This window comes from Lissotriton helveticus, chromosome 1_1 (assembly GCF_964261635.1).
Source record: "Lissotriton helveticus chromosome 1_1, aLisHel1.1, whole genome shotgun sequence".
NCBI lineage: Eukaryota > Metazoa > Chordata > Amphibia > Caudata > Salamandridae > Lissotriton > Lissotriton helveticus.
In genome coordinates, this window is record NC_136057.1 from 677,193,201 (window position 1) to 677,212,851 (window position 19,651).

General features: G+C 45.0%; 2 protein-coding genes across 3 annotated transcripts in view; one reads left to right on the forward strand and one right to left on the reverse strand.

Annotated features, from left to right (window-relative positions):
- The window catches only part of MEIG1 (meiosis/spermiogenesis associated 1), a 247,529-nt gene extending 230,494 nt beyond the window's left edge, over window positions 1-17,035 (reverse strand). Inside the window, exon 1 of one of the 2 annotated variants that reach the window (XM_078674198.1) lies at window positions 16,902-17,035. The gene's annotated coding sequence lies outside the window, so the exon portion shown is untranslated. Of the gene's footprint in view, window positions 1-7,983; window positions 8,123-16,901 lie in introns of those variants that run through there. The other variant, XM_078674197.1, reaches the window with a different exon arrangement.
- DCLRE1C (DNA cross-link repair 1C) overlaps window positions 8,582-19,651 on the forward strand; it is a 403,712-nt gene continuing 392,642 nt past the window's right edge. The window contains exon 1 of the mRNA XM_078674195.1: window positions 8,582-8,926. Coding sequence (XP_078530321.1) covers window positions 8,818-8,926 — 109 coding nt within the window. The 5' untranslated portion in view covers window positions 8,582-8,817. The remainder of the gene's footprint in view (window positions 8,927-19,651) is intronic.

The window sequence follows — 19,651 nt, forward strand, 5'->3', positions numbered from 1 at the left end:
GTGGGTGTGAGAAATTAGAGTATGAAACGAGGTTGTTGATTTATGCGCTGTTACAACTCACTCTACCTAAAGATACAGCAACAGCGAATACTTAACTTTGAATGTATACTGGATAATACAATGTATGATGTTCAATAACTGAAATGCTAATAAAAAAGATATTTAAAAATATATATATATTTAGTTAGAATTGTATTTAAACGGTCTGCACTGATCAACATCTGGTTCTGAAAAGTAACTCATAACGAGAACCAAATAATATTGTGTTGCCTCATTCATAAGCAAAACACCCTCATAAATGCTGTGTTCCCCCTTTGGTTAAACTGTTATTCTCTACGGCTATGCACTGTACCCATCTTTGCCTTCCACATGAACTACACAGTAAAGTTACAATTTGCAAATGTAGGAATTTTTTTTTGTGCCGCAGGTTATAGTTGGTTCCAGTTCCACCCTGCTATTTGCATAACAGGGTTATTTTCAAAATGCACTGGCTGAATCAAGTCTTTTTTACTCCTAGATCCGTCCTTCTTCTACTGGGCTGCGTGTGATGATGAGCAAAGAAACAGCAAAGCACCACTTATATGGTGAGTGGCTGATTTCCTTGAATAGGTTCATGTGCTGAGCAGATGAAGCACGCACAAAGAGAAAGCTGAGTTTTTTTTTTTTCGTTTTTTTTTTCGAACCTTTATTTGTAGCAAATCAGAGTACAGAGATGGGCCTACAACCATCTCGGCCGGCCGCTAGTAAAGCCAAAACATTGCGAGCGATAAGCATTGTGGCAACAATTCAAAGCACAGGATAATACAGTAACAGTACAGTATTCGGATGCGGCATAGCAGCTCGAGTAAGGATATGAAAGGTTCATTTTACTAATAAGGAGCAAAAAGAAGCGTCACACAGTCACACGCATTCCCACGATAGTGCGTAAATCAGGATAGATGAAACAGTGTCTATACGATAAGGGGGGCCCCAGGGGACAAAAGATACATAACAGGAGAAGCAAAGGCGCAGCCCCGGCATACAACAGGTCCAAACCCACCCTTCAGCGCCATACACACCGCAAGAAACACAGGCAACGACGACAACTGAGAAAAAGAAAGACGAAAGGGCCATAGTAACGAACACAAACATACGCCCCACCCGCAACCCCCCACCCTGCACACCCGGAGAAGGTCATGGCCTACCCCCCAGCCGCGTGCCTGTCGCCCTAATAGAACCCGAAATATAGAAAGATAGAAAAGAAGGAAAACAAAAAGAAAAAGAGAGAAATGGAGGAGGACCCCCAGTGCGCCGCTCGGCCCCGCCCTGCACCCCAACACTACGAAAATCCCAAAAAGGAGTCAATACAACAAAGAAGATCAATAGAGCCTGGGTACAGGAACAAAGCAATAGCAATCACAGACATCCACGACACCGCCCGTCAATAATAAAGCAAATAGAGGACAGGCCACCTCAGCCCTGACCCTGTCTGATAAGAATACTGCCTGAAGTTCTATCAATAAGCAATGGGAAGCACAGTCTCGAAGGTCCGAACAGGATAGGCGGGCCCGGACGGAACAAAGCCATAAAAAAGCATAATAATTCAAAGCCACCCAAATACAGACAATAAAGAGAAGGCAACCACAGCGCCGGGCCCATGAACTTCCAAAAGCTGACACAAAAGAACAGCATCCAGGAGGAGAAAGTCAAACAGTCCGGCCATGGCCGCGAACCCCCGGGGCCAGTCCAAGAAGGAAAACAGCGCTCCACTCCCAGCCGCCAGTCAAACATGGGCCCCGAGGACAAAGTCATACAGGCGATAAAGACGTCCAGCACGGGCAAAGAAGTCCGGGCTCCAAGCGGTCCGAGGAACCTCCGAGGAACCAAAACCTTCCCCACAGAGGCAGCAGCATGGTCAGCGGCCGACTCCCGGAGGAGGACCATGGTAGACATAGGTAGTGAAACAGCAATGGCGTCCAGTCCTGTACCCAGGACTCGGGCGTAACAATCAAAAGTCTCCTGCAAAGTCGTCAAGGCAGCCAACACATCTCGGGGTGTGAACTCCGTCGTGCGATGCGGGCATCCCTGTCCCATCTCTGCAACAGCCGCCCGGCCCGGACGTGAGCCGCGAAGAAAGGCGCCAGCCGCCATCTTGAGCCGATCGGCGCCGGTCCCCTGCACAGATCCAGGGGGCGGGCCGCACCGTGGGGACACCGCAGGATTCATCTCCAGGACAAACAAATTGTGGGGCAGGGTCCAGAAAGGAGAGCCACCAAAAGGCTAAAGTCCCGCCGGGCCCCGGGAGTCGCCCACCTATATCAGAGCGATCTCCGGTTATGTCTGGGCAACAAACGTTGGGGAGGGGGCAGGAGTCAAGCGCCCCCTCCGATCCCACGCCGCCACTCTGTCCCACGAGGGTACACGTCGATCAGTTCGTGTCGTTGCCGCTGGCAGTGGTCGTTCAGAACATCGGCCCCCATCGGCGAGGCGCTGCTCCACCCTCGACGGCCGTCGATGCTGCGGCCGAGGCCGGAGGCCCCGCCTAATCAACGCCCCGGTCCCACCATCACACGGGCCGCAAAGCAGACGGGGAGATTTCTCAGGATCGGCGGCACGTAGACGCTCCGGAAGCAGACGGTAGGCGTTCGCTTTCTCTCCGGAGGCAAAGGAGGGCACTTTGGGTCAGGATATTCGACAGGATAGTCGTGTGGGGCAAAGGGGCTCGCGGAGCCGAGCGACTATGCGGCCATTTCAGATGGCTGCTTGGCTCCTCCCCGAGAAAGCTGAGTTTTGATACCAACAGGAAATGTTACAGGGATTATTATTAATCTCCATTTTAGTTTTCCTTTTTAACTTAGCATCTTTTAAAACAGTGGTTTGAACATGTTTTTCACCAACACAAGAATATACCACACACGCATTTATTTTTGATAGACATTGTTGTTCTGAAGTCCGCACTGTTAGTTCCAGGGGACACACATACTAGAATGTGATGTCTTTGCTTGACTATGTGCTTGTAGGAGATAACTTCTTTTCCCCAGACTAAGTAAAGATGTTATTCTGCATCTCTAACAGAATGTGATAAGGCAGGTTTTTTATTATTTGAACAGCGTCCATTTTGAATATGGTGAGAGGCACTTTACACCAGAGTTATCATGAATCCTGGCCTCGACATTCCTCCTAAGAAGGAAGATAGCAGCACAGGCAGATGGCAGATGTGGCATATTAGGCTGTATCGATCAAAGAAAACTGGAAATTATATTGGACCCAAATAGTATTGAACAAGTGTTGGTCATGGGGAACAGCCAACACCATGGTCTGAAAGTCAGGAATTTGTGTGCAGAGGAATTTTCAGAGAAAATTGGTATTATGGAAGGTTATTCCAATAAAATCATTTTAATACAATATGCGATTCCAAAGGTACATAAATCAAGAGATATTCCTTGGATTTTGAGAGAGGAGGTAAATAAAAAACATGATAATTTACTCAAAGGAGGAATTATTGAGGAAGTGGATGCTGCAGAGGGGATTGCACCATTGGTCATTGCCAGATGAGCTCATGGGAAAATTCGACTATGCGTAGATTTGAGGGAACTCAATAGGAGTATAGTCGCAGATAAATTTCCATTACCTAAAACTAATGAGATGTTGGCAGTGACAAATGGGATGAAGTGGTTTACATCTGTAGACTTATCATCTGCAGACCACCAGGTGAAATTACACAAAGATAGCAAAAATTTAACCACCTTCATTACACCTTGGGGATGTTATCAATATATATGCATGCCGTTTGGGCTTGCCTCTGCGGTGGCAGTCTTTCAAAAATAGATGCATATGTTGTTTGCTAGTATGCCAGGCACTATATTCTTTCAAGATGACATACTAGTCATGGGGGAGAGTAGAGACTTGCAAAAAGAACAGATGATGGACGGAATGCTGAAAAATGCAAACATTCCCCCCAGTTAACAGATCTGGGTTTAATCCATTGTCTTTTTGCCCACCACGCCACCCCAGTTTGGACCGAGCCATGTGCAAATCAGTCTTAGCCCTGCTCCTCATGGGAACATTCTAGCCCGAACTGCCAATCCAGGTCCTCCCTCGACCGGAAACAAGCATCCTGGGAACAGATCTCTGTACTGGGATGAATGTTTCACATTATTCAACATACTGTTGATCAATTGTTCTTTTTTCAATTGTCACACCGAGTGGGATGGATATGCTGAGACATGGGTCCAATGCTCTCCATGCAACTGGAGTCAAGCTAGCTAAGCCGAGGAAGAGTGAAACCGCGAAACTGGTCCCAGGATGCTTGTTTTCGGTCCAGTGTGGATCTGGCCTGGCAGTTTTGGCTGGACTGTTCCCATGGGGAGCAGGGTCAAGACTGATTTGCATATGGCTGGGTTTAAATTGGAGTGGCATGGGGAGCAAAAAAACTATGGATTTAGGCCCAGATCGCGGTAATGGGGTGAATGTTTGATATTGTTAAACATTCTGTCCATCAAGTGTTCTTTTTGTAGAGAACAACATGACATCAGAGTGGAGGAAGTGTTGAAGAAATTGTGAGAAATTGGCTTAGCTGGTTTTCTAAATGCAAATTTGGGGTGCAATCCTTTGATTACCCTGGACATGATGGATGGAATAAAACCTAAAAAAGAATTAATGATGGCTGTGAGGAAAGCCCCAGCTCCCAGCAATAAAAATGAGCTAAGGTCATTTTTAGGCTTGGTGGAGTTTTACGCAAAATGTGTCCTGAATTTGTCAGAGAAAACATACAACTTATGCCAACTCCTAAAAAAACGAATGTAAATTTGTGTGGAATGCTGCGTTGCAAAATGAGATTTTGAGAACATAAAGGAAAACTATTGCATTGCAAAGGAACTATTTTCATTGATCCCAAACTTGATTGTATATTGACAACAGACACCAGCAACAAAGGATGTGGGGCTGTGTTAAGTCAAAGGAATTTTAAAAGTGAAGAGTTCTCCATTGCGTTTGCACCCAGGGCTTTGTCTCCAGCAGAAGAATGTTATTCTGTAATAGAAAAGAAGACTCTTGTAGTAGTGTTGGGATTAGAGCACTTTAGATATTTCGAGTTTTCAAGTACTGATAAGGCGTGACCACGTCTCTATTAAAGGTATTGTCTACAGAGGGCCTACTCAAGGCAACACTTAGGATTGCCAAAACGTCCTTAATATTATTAGACTACAGGTATAATTATTTTTCAAAATGGCCAGAGGAGAAATTTGTGAATACAGCCAATAATGAAAGTGTAATATTGTTTTTGGATGAAATCTTTCAAAGAGAATGATTACCCAAAGAATAATCACAGACAATGGAGTGCAGTTTAATAGTGTGAAAATAGAGAATTTTCTTAAACATAGAAGCATGGAACATAAACTGACTTCAATGTACTGTCCCAGTGGGAATGATGAAGTGTAAAGATTCAACCAAGTGGTGAAGGATTCTTTGCAATTTTCTAAGTGCAAGAATTTAAAATGGATGGTGAGCATAACGAAAATGGTGTGGATATATTGTACTACCCCTACAGTAACAGCGCATAGTCCTTTTACTGTAATGAGAGGGAGGGTGCCTTTCACCAAGGATAATCAGAGTCAGATGGTAAATTCTAGATTACTATTTGAAATGGTATGGGATGCACTCGCATTTCAGAATATTTAAACCAAGAGTTTTTGTTTTAGGTGCGTGCTGGTTTGGTGAGGGTGTCTTGCCCAAGTAACACCCTGGTAAACACAAATGAAGGGAATGAGGCGCATGTCGCCCCAACCAAACGCACTGCCGAATCAGCCGCATTGGCAATCATTGTCGTATAATTAATCCTATTTTTGTTGTTGTATTTTCGTACAGTATCCATAATTTTTTTAAATCATTTTCTTTCAAGTGTAAGTCCCCAGCAGGAAGTAAACGCCAATTTTCAAAGTCTTCTATTGTTCAAACTGTGCCGCAATGGCCTCTTGTAGGAACAGGACAAAAGCGTAGTTCATCAGTGGCAATGTTTATTCCAATAAAACCCAATGCATTTCAGGCATCACAGTGCCCTTCGTCAGGGGTCACTACAAATAATCAAATAAAAGTAATTTTAAGATTCATACATTGTAATAACACTGGTTCATAATAATACAGTAATCAATAGAAAGCTGACGTGCCCTTCATTTACTGACTCTCCGTATTACTATTCTAAGCATTGCCCGGTTAACCAAACAGTTAAAACCCATACGTTGTCCTAATATAACCCGCTGTGTGATCACTCGTATACGAGTGATCGAGTGATCACACAGCGGGTTATATTAGGACAACGTATGGGTTTTAACTGTTTGGTTAACCGGGCAATGCTTAGAATAGTAATACGGAGAGTCAGTAAATGAAGGGCACGTCAGCTTTCTATTGATTACTGTATTATTATGAACCAGTGTTATTACAATGTATGAATCTTAAAATTACTTTTATTTGATTATTTGTAGTGACCCCTGACGAAGGGCACTGTGATGCCTGAAATGCATTGGGTTTTATTGGAATAAACATTGCCACTGATGAACTACGCTTTTGTCCTGTTCCTACAAGAGGCCATTGCGGCACAGTTTGAACAATAGAAGACTTTGAAAATTGGCGTTTACTTCCTGCTGGGGACTTACACTTGAAAGAAAATGATTTAAAAAAATTATGGATATTGTACGAAAATACAACAACAAAAATAGGATTAATTATACGACAATGATTGCCAATGCGGCTGATTCGGCAGTGCGTTTGGTTGGGGCGACATGCGCCTCATTCCCTTCATTTAAATTCTAGATTACAACAGTGGTTACCTAATGTGGTGAAAAAGAACATTTGGAAGACATAGGAGAGGTATAAGGAATATAAAGATAAGAAAAGTGATGCAAAAGTTAAGGAAGGGAGATGCGGTGCATGTTAAATTACAATTCAAAGTGAAAAAAGGAGAAAGTAAATATTCTGATCCATTGGAGATGGCAAAGAAATTTTCTAATTCCACAAGATTGAGTGACGGTCGTGTGTGGCATATAAGTCGATTTGTGAGGTGTAAGGAGAAAAAGAGAAAGCTGTTGGAGGAGGTTAAAGAGAGAGATTACAATTGGTTAGATACACACCATTTGGATAATGGGGTGAATGAGAATGGATGAATGTGTGCTTAATTTAGAAAGAAGTCTAGATAAAACAAACTTAGGACCACAATGTAATAGTAGCTCTGGAAGAGAAATCAAACGGCCTTCATAGTTGCAGTATTATGTTGCTTGAATAGCTATTCATGGCATTATATTATTCTTCAAAATGTATATTTAGAGTTATAGCTTGCCAAAGAATACCTTAGCAAAAGTTAGTCTTTATCAATACTATTTTGTTAAATTCTATGTCGCAAAGATTTAATTAAGGAGGTGTGTTTTGTTACTTAATGTAATGTCCCCATGACGAAGTGTAGGATGTATTGAGTCTTCACTTGTAGACTTTTTCTTGTCATGTATAATGTTACGGGTAAGGTAGTTGAAGATTGACTTCCATCTGAATCGGACACTTTGGTCCCTACTTATGTATAGTGTTTATACGTTAACTGCAACTTAAGAAACAAACTGCATGTGGAAGAAATGATCTTAATATTGATGTTTAAAAAGTAGCACTTCTAATAACTGTTACTCAATGCAGTGATACAATCTAGTATATTAAGTAAATATTCTACATAACGCTTGCTGCACGATTGACATGTCAAGTTTATTGATGGCTCAGCTCGTGTTAAGGCTGTGCCCAGTGTGTGGTCAGCTAAATTACTTTGCAAAAGGGTACTGATCCTTAGCGTAATGCTTGGGGGGCGAAGAGGGACAGTGTGCTCTCTAGAGAAACTGTTTCAGAGGTCTCGGTTACTGTAGGATTCGTTTTAGAAGAGGGTGTCGGGCTACATGCTCAAAGTTTGAGACGCCTCTCACTGGACTCTACTGGCCCTAATTACATAGCATTATACAGTATGAACTACTATACCTGCTTAAGTGTCACCGCTGTTTTTGACACGTGGGACCCTTCGTGTTGCTTACTCTCAAGCAGGCTAACCGACGTGTCCTGTTGCCTAGGTGCATTTAACAGCCGTCACCTTAGCAACGTGACGCAATTCGGCACCCACGTGCATTCCCAAGTAGCTATGTCAGTGTCAGCCATATTTAAGTGTTCAGTGAACGGAAGGAACGAGTAGTTCCGTTCGAGGAAGAAAGACTAAAACTAGAATTGGAAACGATGAAACGCGAACTATGCTTGAACCCGATACTCTTCCTCTAATGAGATGCAGGCATTTGAATTCCCCTTTATTACGTATAAAGTGAAGAGATAGGCACTGGACACCCCTTCTTTTGCAGATGCGTGTCACACTTCTCACAAAAACATACCACACTAGCAAATACCAATCCGAGAACCCGCACACGCGCAGTGAAACAAAGAGCAGACGCTTTAAAGCACGTGACAGTCTCTTAGAAGCTAGTAAGGGAGTAGATAAACTAGGGGATGTGAATACGGGTGAAGGCTGCGGACATCTTGGGTTGTGTATCGTAGTCCGAAATACAGAGTAGTTAGCCCACTCCCCCTCCCACACACACACACAGCATTAGGATCTGTGCAGGAGCGTAGAGTTGACTGTTTTTGGTGGCCTTTGCCTGGTGGTCGTAGAGTCTACCCGGGGCTTTGAGTTTGTCCTGGGTGTACGCTGAGAAGCCCCGATGAGTTGGGCCGTGTTTGTCTTTTCTCCGCCTCTTTAGGGCGGTCCGTTAGTTCCGTGCAGTGAGATGCAGTGTAACGGCGGTGAGGTGATCTGTTGCTTGGGTCATCATGAGCACCTTCCAGGGTCGCATGCGGGAGTATCCCAGCATTTCCATAGACCGCTTCGACAGGGAGAACTTAGCGGCCAAAGCCTACTTCCTTTCCCACTGCCACAAGGGTGAGTCTTGGAGCCTGGACGAAACACGTCCCCCTCCCCCCGCCAGCTGAGGAGAGGGAACTCCACACTTGAGGCTTCGCTCAGCATCGACGAACTTCATTTCCCCCATAGAGTTTTATTTTAGTTCCCTTAGTGTCCGTTTTCAGCAATTTGAACAGACGCAACACCAAAGCTTAGATTGCGTAACCGTAGCGCACGAACGTGCATTCAAAAAAAATGCGGGAACATTGGCAGCTAAGTGTCTTACTTGGGTCTCTAAAGACTGCTCCAAGTGACCTGCCCTAATAGGGTTAAAGTAGTATTAGGGTTAAAGTAGTATTAGTAATACTCTTCAGTGTGTGGAAAACTAAAGAATAATATCAAACGTGTCCAGTTTCTTCGCGCACTAAAATCTTTGGGTGCGCTTTTTATGTAATTAAATATCTAGACATCGCCCACGTTCCATCTTGAAATCAAAAGTACGCTGATTAATGTTTACATTCCTACAGAGCATTAGATACTTAGTAGGAGCTCTGGTCAATGTTGCCTCGTGCGATACAGCGTTATGTAAATCTGTACAAAATGATCGTTCAATACGTGCCCTGTCAAATGGAAACATAAGCAACAAAACCATTTCTGGTGTGCTTGTCTGTGTGAGTGAGACAGTGAAAGGCCGTGGAAGAGATAGGGTGAGGAGGAATGTAGAGAAAATAGCCTTGAAGGGGTCACTTAAAAAGGAGGATGTGAAGGGATAATTTTTAGTAAAATAGGAGGATATGAAACAATATTTGCCAGAGAGGTTAGGAGCCAGATGGGAAAGGTGTCTTAGAAGATGTGGGTAGCCAAGGCCAGGTTTGCGAGTTATGGTGGTCTGAGATTACCCTGCGGAGGGTGTGGCAGGGGGCCAGGTCGTGGGAGGCCATCAAACATTCCCGTAGATGGTTAAACAGAGCCATGCACAAGTTCACAGAACAGAGGGGTTTTGGCTTCATAAGACATGGACTGATGAAGGCCAGAAACAAGGGATACTTTGAAGAAGGCAAGGTACACCTGTCAGAGGTTGGCATGACTTGTTCCCGTTGGACCTGGGCGAAACCATGGTAACTGCGTGTTGTAAGTGAAGCAAATGCCTACTTTGTTTGGGGAGCCCCGTATGTGATGGCTGCCACATCCAGAGCGATGGCAGAGTTACAGGGCGATCAGGAGGCTGATTGGTACTATCAGGCTCGGCTCCCAACTTCCTCGGGGCTGTGATGAGAGTCCAAATCCCGGCCCTACCGAACGACCTCAGAGTTCATATACTAGAAACGAACAACTAAGATAGTACAGCGGGGCGCGGGAAAGGAAGGGAACAGCAGGGAGGGAGATCTGCAACAACAAAGAACAAGATATTAGAGCACCCTATCTCCCTAACCTCTAACAGAGTGTTCTACAGTTCCTTAACCCAAAACCTCCCCACTGCCACCAATCAATACCTGTAAAGAAAAATACACAACGATCAAATCCAATGGACAGGGGTTTGATGAGGTAGGAAGAACTGTGCCCAACTGTGAAAACAAAACGAACACGATTCAATTCCCTCTGCTCTAAGTTCACTGTACTTTCGTTTGTTGTTCAGAATAGGGAGTACACACATACCATGAACAATGCGTTATGTTCTATACATGGGCGATTTCACAGTTCCCTTTTTTCCAATACCCCTCCTGTCTCCTGTTAGAACGAGATTAATGAACACTGCAATCTTCGGAATCACCTCCGTAAGAAACAGTATGGGGAAACTCTTCACGTGTGGTTCACAGAGTTAATGTTCACTCTGTAACACTTTCTTCATTAAGCTTGCGCCCTAAAAGTTCTGAGGGATAGTTCTTTGAGAGGGCGTGAAGTAGCGAGGCTCAATAAAGGCTCCAGGTGAGTCCTATCGCCACTGTGCAAGCTTACAAGTATTTACAATATGTACAATGTGGCATATCAGGGTCGGCTTAGTTTGGCTCAGAATAAGCAACCGGTCTTTTCCCAAAAACGACCAAACGTAAAGCCCCCAATGTCAAATACTGAACGCGAAGTTAATGAACTTCCGAGTAACACTCCTCCGAGTGAAACTCCCAAGGTTTTGGGTGCGTTGTTGGGATCGAAACTACCAACGCCACACACCCCAACGATTTCAGGATACTCACGATTCCGAAGGACTGGGAACCATCAGACACCTCTTACCGCTTCCAAACCAGGACTCAGGAAACGCCACCGCAAGACGGAATTATCGGCGTCTCACCGCCGTCCGAATCAGACCTTTATTTCCTGGCATGCGCGCGCAGCTCACGTTGGTACGCGACGGAAGCATGGCATGCCGGGAACTGTAGTTTATGTTCCTGTTGGCGGCCCGTGAACGTCCGGCGCCTTGGAACCTGACAGGTACATAGGCATACCATTTCTAGGAGCACAGCAGGGGTGCCCTATGCCAAACTCCAGGAGTCTTTATGGCAGGACCCTGAATGAAACATCGGCGCCCCGCAAGTCCTTTAGGCGGTTGTGCGCGCGCCTAAACAACCAGTGCTTGCCTTACAACGCTCTGCTCCTAAAAAAGGCATGAGTAACGTCTTGGACTTGGTGTCCATGGTATTTAACTGGTGGGAAATCCCCCAGATAAATGGTAGCACCAATCGGGTTGCCCTAGGTGCAGTTTGGCTCATCCGGTGGGCTGGGCAGCTTAGGCCATTCACCGCTGCCTGCTCCTGAATCGCATGTAAGTTAAACCACTACGTTGGCATACTTCTTGTATGAAATAAACCTGCAGCAAACTTATTCCAACAAACCTTGTGTGGAGTGATTATTTGTTGCAGTGTATACTAAATAACTCATTATGTTTTGGGGAGGGTTGGCAATATTAGCACTTTGCGGCTGCCCGTGGTGTACGCAGTGCACACATGAAAGAGGGCGGCCACCTTAGTGTTGCATGAAATAAACCTGCAGCAAACTTATTCCAACAAACATTGTGTGGAGTGATTATTTATTGCAGTGTATACTAAATAACTCATGTTTTGGGGAGGATTGGCAATATCAGCACTTTGCGGCTGCCCGTGGTGTACGCAGTGCACACATGAAAGAGTGCGGCCACCTTAGTGTCGCATTCTGGCAAATTGCGCGCACCAGTCTTTGGGACCATTTTTCCCACTTCCCCTCGGGGACTACCCCAAAGTCTTGTGCCTGTACAGCATCACTTCTGGGGCACACAGTGCAGGGGCCAGGTACTTATACCTGTTGCAGCCAATTAGCCTTCCTCTTTGTCCCTCCTGGCCATGCTGTCTCCCTCCCTACCGCATACCCGGTGTGCTGGCTGAAGGACTAGGCGAGGTAGGGCACATCTAATATGTAAATTTGTGTTGCAGGCAGATGTAACTGGGCAATCCGGAGGCGGATTGGTACATAGGGGTACTATTTCTAGGAGCACAGCATGGGTGCCCCATGCCAAACCCCAGGAGTCTTTGTGGCAGGACCCTGCACTAAGCATTGGCACCCCGCTAGTCTTTTGGGTGATTGTACACCTGAACAACCGGCGACTTGCTTTGCAATGCTCTACCCCTAAAAAGTTGTTGTGTAAAGTCATGGACTTGGGGTCCATGATAATTAACGGGGGAGAAATCCCACAGATAAATGGTAACACCGATTGGGTTGGCTAAAGTGCAGTTTGGCTCGTCAGGCCATTCACCGCTGCCTGCCCTTGGATCGCCCATTAGTTAACCCACCACATTGGCATACTTCTTGTATGAAATAAACCTTCAGCGAACTTTTCCTAACAAATCTTGTGTAGAGTGATTATTTATTGCAGTGCATGCTAAATAACTCATTATGTTTTGGGGAGGGTTGCCGATGTCGGCACTAAGTAACAGCAAGTAATAAAGCGTGTGGATTTGGAAGAGATAGGTTGTGAGGGTAAGGAGGAATTTAGAGAAAGCAGCGTGTGAGGTGACACTTAAACGGAGGATGTGAAGGGATAAGTTTAGTAAAATAGGGGGATGTGAAACAATATTTGCAAGAGAGTTTGGGAGCCAGGTGTGAGAGTAGTCATAAAGAATGTGAGAAGCCAAGGCTAGGTGTGTGAAAGAAAGTTGTGGAAGAGAAAGTTGTGCAAGACGATGATGAGAGTAGGTGTGTGTGAGGTGAGCTACAGGAAAGAGGGAGATGACAAAGAGATTTGGAGGTCGGAATCAGTTGAAGCATGTGAAAGAAAATGATGTGAGAAATAAGTCGCCAGAGGATAGTGTGTGAGATAGAGGAATGAGAAATGAGAGGGCTTAGGGACAGGTACAGTTTAAGGGCGGTAGGACTGGTGCATCCTCACTGGATGCTGATTTTGGTGGGGCACTGCATTTAAAAACAACTTATGGGTTTGAAAGCATGTGCTGCAGAGTACCTTGAGTATCCAGCAGTTTTCAGGCATCAATATAAATGTCAACATAACTCTGGTGAGATGTTGGAGTTTTTTTCTGGTGGCAGTTTTGACTCATAAAGTAGCACAGAGGGTTAAGGATCTGCTGCAAAGAAAGTGTTCCTTGAAGATCACAGAACTGAGTGTGAGTGAACTATGAGTAGCACTAGCAAAAACATGAAATGTATGTTCAGGGAGGGGCTATTGAGGTGAGGAACACTGATAGAGAGTGGCAGTGAGGGAATTTGTAAAGAAAGTAATGGAGGGTGTACCAAAAAAAGACTGTCCCACCTGGTTCATCCAGTGATTAAGCTGGCCTTGCATGGGGAGAATGTGTAGAACACGAGAAAAAATAATAAGATGTAAGGGAAAGTAGGATTGTATCTCAGGCAGATGAGGGAGCAGTTAGGCAGCACGGTCAAGGATGGGTGAACTTGTACTCCGTGGGACATTCTATAAATGGCCAACTTCTGTTCTACCAATGTCCTGTGGCTTATTCCCTAAGCAACAGCACCCAACAAAATGTATGTACATTCCCAAATTTTGTTACTTTTAAAGTGGACACAGGCATTGTAAACCCTTCATTAGAAGATTCCAGCCACTAGGGTAGAACATTTCCGTTATAATTTTGCAGGACACGGAATATGTGCGGATATACAAGAAATCGTCTGTTTGGGTGAAAGGCGACTGAGTCTTGGGGCACAACATTTGGGTTCCTTTTCATAACCACATACTCTAAATTATGCCCTTTCAAATGATATAACTTAGCTGCATATTGAGCTTATTAAGTATGATTATCATACTGCATTTGAGTTCCAATCTCTTTACTACTTCCCGGAATAAGCCTTACTTGCTGGTTATCGCTGTCTTTAGCAAGGCAAGTTAACAAAGTGAATAACTTACTCATCCAAATGGAACAAAAGTCTTAATTGAAACGCCAGTGGTAAACAACACTGTCCACTACGCATACTGCAGAGTAACCACCAACTGCCTCAAGACTCAAAGAAGAGGTGTTATAATCCACTTCTACATTTTTTTCCTGTATATGAAATTATATTGGGAATTTAGATATAGGCTCAGTGCATGTGATCCAGTAGGTATATTCTTGCCATCAACTTGACCTCGAATCCCAACTTTACCACTTTACTGAATTATTCTAGAACTAAGTACTATATTATGAGTTCAGGCAGACCCGCAACACATAGATATTTCCCTGAGACGTATAATCCCTTGGCCTTGCCAACAGAGTCACGGTCACCCCAGTAGTGATATAGTCAGCGAATTGGAAAGTGTGGAAGTCATGTTTTTTAATCCTGGCCAAACAGTGTATTTGAACTTATTTTCATGCCCTCATTTATTTGCCGAGCTTGGGACTCTTCAGGATTGATGTAAAAACTCATATTAAGGGTGTGGTTACAAAAATAACTGGACTAGAAATTACCTCATGGTGGTTGAAGGCAAAGTGTGTGTGTGGGGGCGGGGGTTAAGGCTGGAAAGCACCAATTATTACGGTATAGTCACCAAAATTCCCCAAAATGCAATATGATAGACAAGTTGTCCTTTTCAGTAAATAGTACTGAGTTGGGGTCTGTTGTGAGCAGATGGGAATGAGCAAATACGAACAACAATATCTCAACTAGTATTATTTACAAGAATGGTAGATAAGCATGCACAAAACATTGCAACACAGGAAAATAGGGAGACCCATCTTTTGGTTAAATGTGCCGAAAGCATCATATATTTGAGAAAATACAAGGAAGAACATACATTTTGAAAAAATACGGACAAATTGGAAACAGTTGTAACAGCACTGTAAGGCAATAAATATGTAAGTAACCCAACGGACTTTGTGCATGCAAGTGCTCGTGACACTTAAGGTGGATGGCTTAGGTGACAAGTGGAACAGCGGCAGGCGGCGCAAGGTAAGAGTGTCACAATAATAAAAAGTACTTATGGTTCACAGGTAAGTATTTACATACATTTGTACATAGTTAGGCATTTTGGTGAACCGGAGTATAGGGCGGCACAAGTTGCGCTGGGATGTCAATGACGTTTCGATCCTAAAGATTAGGATCATCATCAGGACCGGGTTACAGATTGATGGGTGCCATACAAGAGAAATGTAAAGGAGCCAGGAGCGCTAGTAAGCACTTGGTCTGGTACTTACTGGAAAGGGCCGGTAAGTCAAGGGGGTGGCGAGGTGTCCAAGGTAGTGTAAGTCGAACCCAGTGCATAATAAACATAAGGGTTAACACAATGGTTATTAGATTACAGTCATCATACTATATGCAAATGGGCCCCTATCCGGGCATCTCCACCCCTGGTCCTGCACTTCAATCACGATCTTCGTTATTAACAACCAGCCCTGAACTGCCATGTATTTTCTTTTATATCCCTGATTTCATGTGCCTTTTTGCATATAGTACGATCACTGTAATCTAATAACCATTGTGTTTACTCTTATTGTTTATTAATCACTTATCCCTTTCGATATTCATAGGCGCGTCTGAACTGTACTTTGTAAACTGTTATTCAATATGTGTGCTTTTTTGCAGAAAGCTCTTCTCGTTTCATCCACTACGTGAATTCCTTTCTTAACTCTCCTGTTCTGTTTAGAACACTTGATCCGGTCCCCTTTTTCCTGGACCCGGCCGCTTACACCCCTCTCCCAGTCCCACTCAGATGCGTTGACGTCCTTCTCTCGCGACTTCCACCATTTAGTTGCCGCCCCCCTGTCTCACACGCCGACCTGTCCTGAAGCCGATCGAACCAGACAGCTCTCTGAGGATCGGGGCTCTGACCTCGGACCATCCCCAATAGAAGTCCGTAGTACCTGGCCCCCCACTGCATCGTCAGCATTCCTGTGAGTCTCAGCCCGCCATGACCGCTGCCACTTTGCCTCAACCGTGTGGTTTCACCTTAACCCCCGCGCAACTCCCTAACTCCATTCCCCTTTTATTCCAGCTCCCGCCTCACCTGGACGAGCCACTGACTCGGGTAAGCCTTTCTTCCCCTGTGTTGCCGCCTTGCAATTGCGAACTGGTTTTCCAGCCTTCTCACCGGCCCCTTTTTAGGTCTCTCCCTCGAGACCTATTGTTGTTGAAATGCCTCTTAAGGGAGACAGACCGGGGCACGCGCAGATTCTTGCAGATTCTGCTTTGTGGATGCGCACGCGAGACGCGCCTGCCACAAAGCGTGCGCGGGCGGCGCAGAAGCTTCACTCGACAGCGCCACTGACCATTTGCGCACCCACTACAGTCCCGTCCCTCTCCCCATTTAAGCAGCCCATTGTATTCTTGTTTGCAAGGCTACCAGTACTTTTCTAGAGCTCAGTGCAGCCTAAGGGGGTGTGGCAGGATCTGCACTTGAGACTCGGAGTTCTTCTTCCAGCTTTTCAATACCTTTAACTCTCACATTTTCTTCCTAAAGCACTATTTCTAGCGTTGGGGACGACAGGGCTCTTTTCCCCTCTGCAGCCCATAAAGGGAGTGTGGAGGAGCTGGGCCCCAAAGGTGGAAGGTCCCTGTCACTCTCCCAACATATTATTTTCTGTTTCTTCCCCCTTGCACTCACTTGCTGTTGGTCTGCCCTCCTTCAGTGATGCTCTTCACCCCCTCCGCTGCTGCTTCCGCTGCCCCGGACCCTCCATGCTTATTTCCTTGGGTTTGTTTTACCCCCTCCGCTGCTGCTACCGCTGCCCCGGACCCTCCATGCTTCTTTCCTTGTTTTTTGTTGTTGTTTATGTCCTACCTGACGGGTTCCCGGAAAGCGCGTGACTCCCCTGGTCACGTGTGACTCTACAGTCCAATTGCAAGACCCCGGCAGCAGGCGTGGGCCAATCACTGGCCGCCTGCAACATGGACATCCAATAGCAGCCCGCTTTCCCGGATGTCCAATCCGTGCTTTGGGAAGAGCCAGGGAGAAGATCACAAGCTCTGCAAGTTTGTTTAATTCCACATTTTCATTAATTATTCGCTAAAGGCAACCGAAGAAGCTATTCAGTTTTATATTTTGCTTGTTTTGTTTTGTTTGTTAGGCCCATCCGAATACCGTTCAAACTGCAGCCTGCGCCCGCCCGAGCGTGGTGCCCTTCAAGCGGCGCCGCGCTGTTTTAAACGTAAGCATTTACAATGCAATCGTAACTATTGCATTGCAAATGCTTGTTAAACAAAGTTATCAGGCGCCCTACAAACACACACTGGCACATGCACGCGCACTCCTGGGTCGAAATTCCGCGGTACCGGGGAAATCACTTTATCACAGTTTCAAGGTTTCCGTGAGCTCTGAAAATAAATCAGTCCCAGTAACTGTGGCATCGCGTGCTTGTTGTGTTTATGGCTGCTTCCTTTTAAACACAACGGTGCAAGCTGCCACTTAGCAGAGTGTGAGCGGGGAGACTTGTGATTGTTCGGTTCTCCTGGGGCAAAATTCCACTGTACCAGAGAAATCACTTTATCACAGTTTCAAGGTTTCAGTGAGCGCTGAAAATAAATCAGTCCCAGTAACTGTGGCGTTGCCCTGAACATACCGACGCTGGTTTGATCCATTATGCCTATTTTTCTCACTGCGCAGCAGCCCCTCTGTTTACATGCTGCGTCCTTTCTTGTCAAACGGTCCCAAACCATACATTAAAAGGCTTTTGTTCGGGTTATGACTGCATCGTGTGTTCTGCAACCTCACTGTCCGTTTTTTCCCTCCCGCCCGCCCGAGAGATGCTATGCTGATTAATTTATAATGTGAATAAATATACCTCTGCTGTCTGAAAGCCTGTGCTTGTTATATGTTTGTATCCTGTTGCATAGAGTGTTCCTATGATTGCTTAGATTGTAAGATTTTCCGTACACTAAGTCATAGGGTTTTCGTCTGAAACGTACCTGTAAATGCAGTGAAATCTGATGGAATACTTAACAGATATATGTCTGTGTGTCTAAAATCTCTGTAATATCGTGTGACGTAGCTGTTATAATCCTGAGCATGTAAAATCTGTGTGATGTCAGACGCATAGCCTTCTAAAAACTGTACATTTGTGGTTGAGGAATGCTCTGCTGCCAACTCCCTGAGCCTGTAAAATCACTGTACTTTAATATATACTTCTGTTATAACAGACGTGAAACCTGAGGGATAGGCTTGCTGTCAGAGAATTTTGACTCCAGATCGTCTCGCTGTCCAAGGCCTTTGCCTGTAGGTGCAGGGGAAACTGCCACCTCAATGCCGCGATTTTAAGAGATCTGTAATCTTAACTAACAGCTCTGCTGCAAAGGGCACGAGCCTGAAAGATTTCTATCAAGTAACGGATAGTTTTGCTCTTTGAGTTTCTTGCCTGTAAAACCAGTTACCTGATGTAAGCCTTAGTTAACAGTTGTGTAACCTGAAAAGATACCATCGGTGTCATAAATGTATATTTTCACTTTTTGTGAATCTGGGCGAGAGTTATGCTCTCTAAAGATGAGGCTCCAACTAAAGCCTCTCTCTCCCCCCCATCTTAGAGTCCGGAGGTGTTGACTACTGATATGGTGCAATGCATGGCTTTTCTGCAGTTGTATTATATACTTAATTAAACAGGCATTTGCAATGCAATGGGTCTCGCATTTGCGAAAGTTTGAGCTATTGGCATTGTAAATGACAATGCCTTTTATTTATGTTTTTAAACAACCAACAATAATAAAAGGCATTGTAATTAACAATACCAATAGGTCAAAGTTTCGTAAAGCGAGACCCATTGCATTGCAAATGCTTTTTTAGGTCTTGGCCTGAACCAGCGCATGAGCTGGTCTCGGCCGAGACATTTAGAGGGGCTTTGAGAAATGCTACTTTGCCGGCGATCAGCTTGCTAGAACGCGCACAAGAGCGTGCACGCGCATGCGCGTATTGGCAAGCTGATCGCCGGCAAGGTAGCACTAGCGGTGATGCGCGTGCACACCACGCGCGTCACACTGGCGTTCTTTTTCTTTTTTTTAATTAGTTTGCGGCCGCCAATGCTTGTCATTTGTTTTTCTAGTAGTCTGTACATGTGTGCCTGCTTTCTGCTGAGTGTAATATGGCGTTTGCTTTGCACAGACTATGTTTCTCCGGTGGGGAGAAGGGGCACTACTTTGATGCGAGACAAAACCCTTCATGACTGGTCGATGTCAATCGGAACAGGGTCTACTGAGCGTACATACTTTTCTGCCTGGTGAAATAAATGGATTCCATAGCATAAAGGTTCCATTTGGTACTACTGTGTGCTAAAATGTCAAATTAGCTAGATGAAACTGCCACGGAATATTCCACACGCACTGCGTTTATTGCTTAACATGCTGCACAGTTTACCTGTGCTTGCTGCA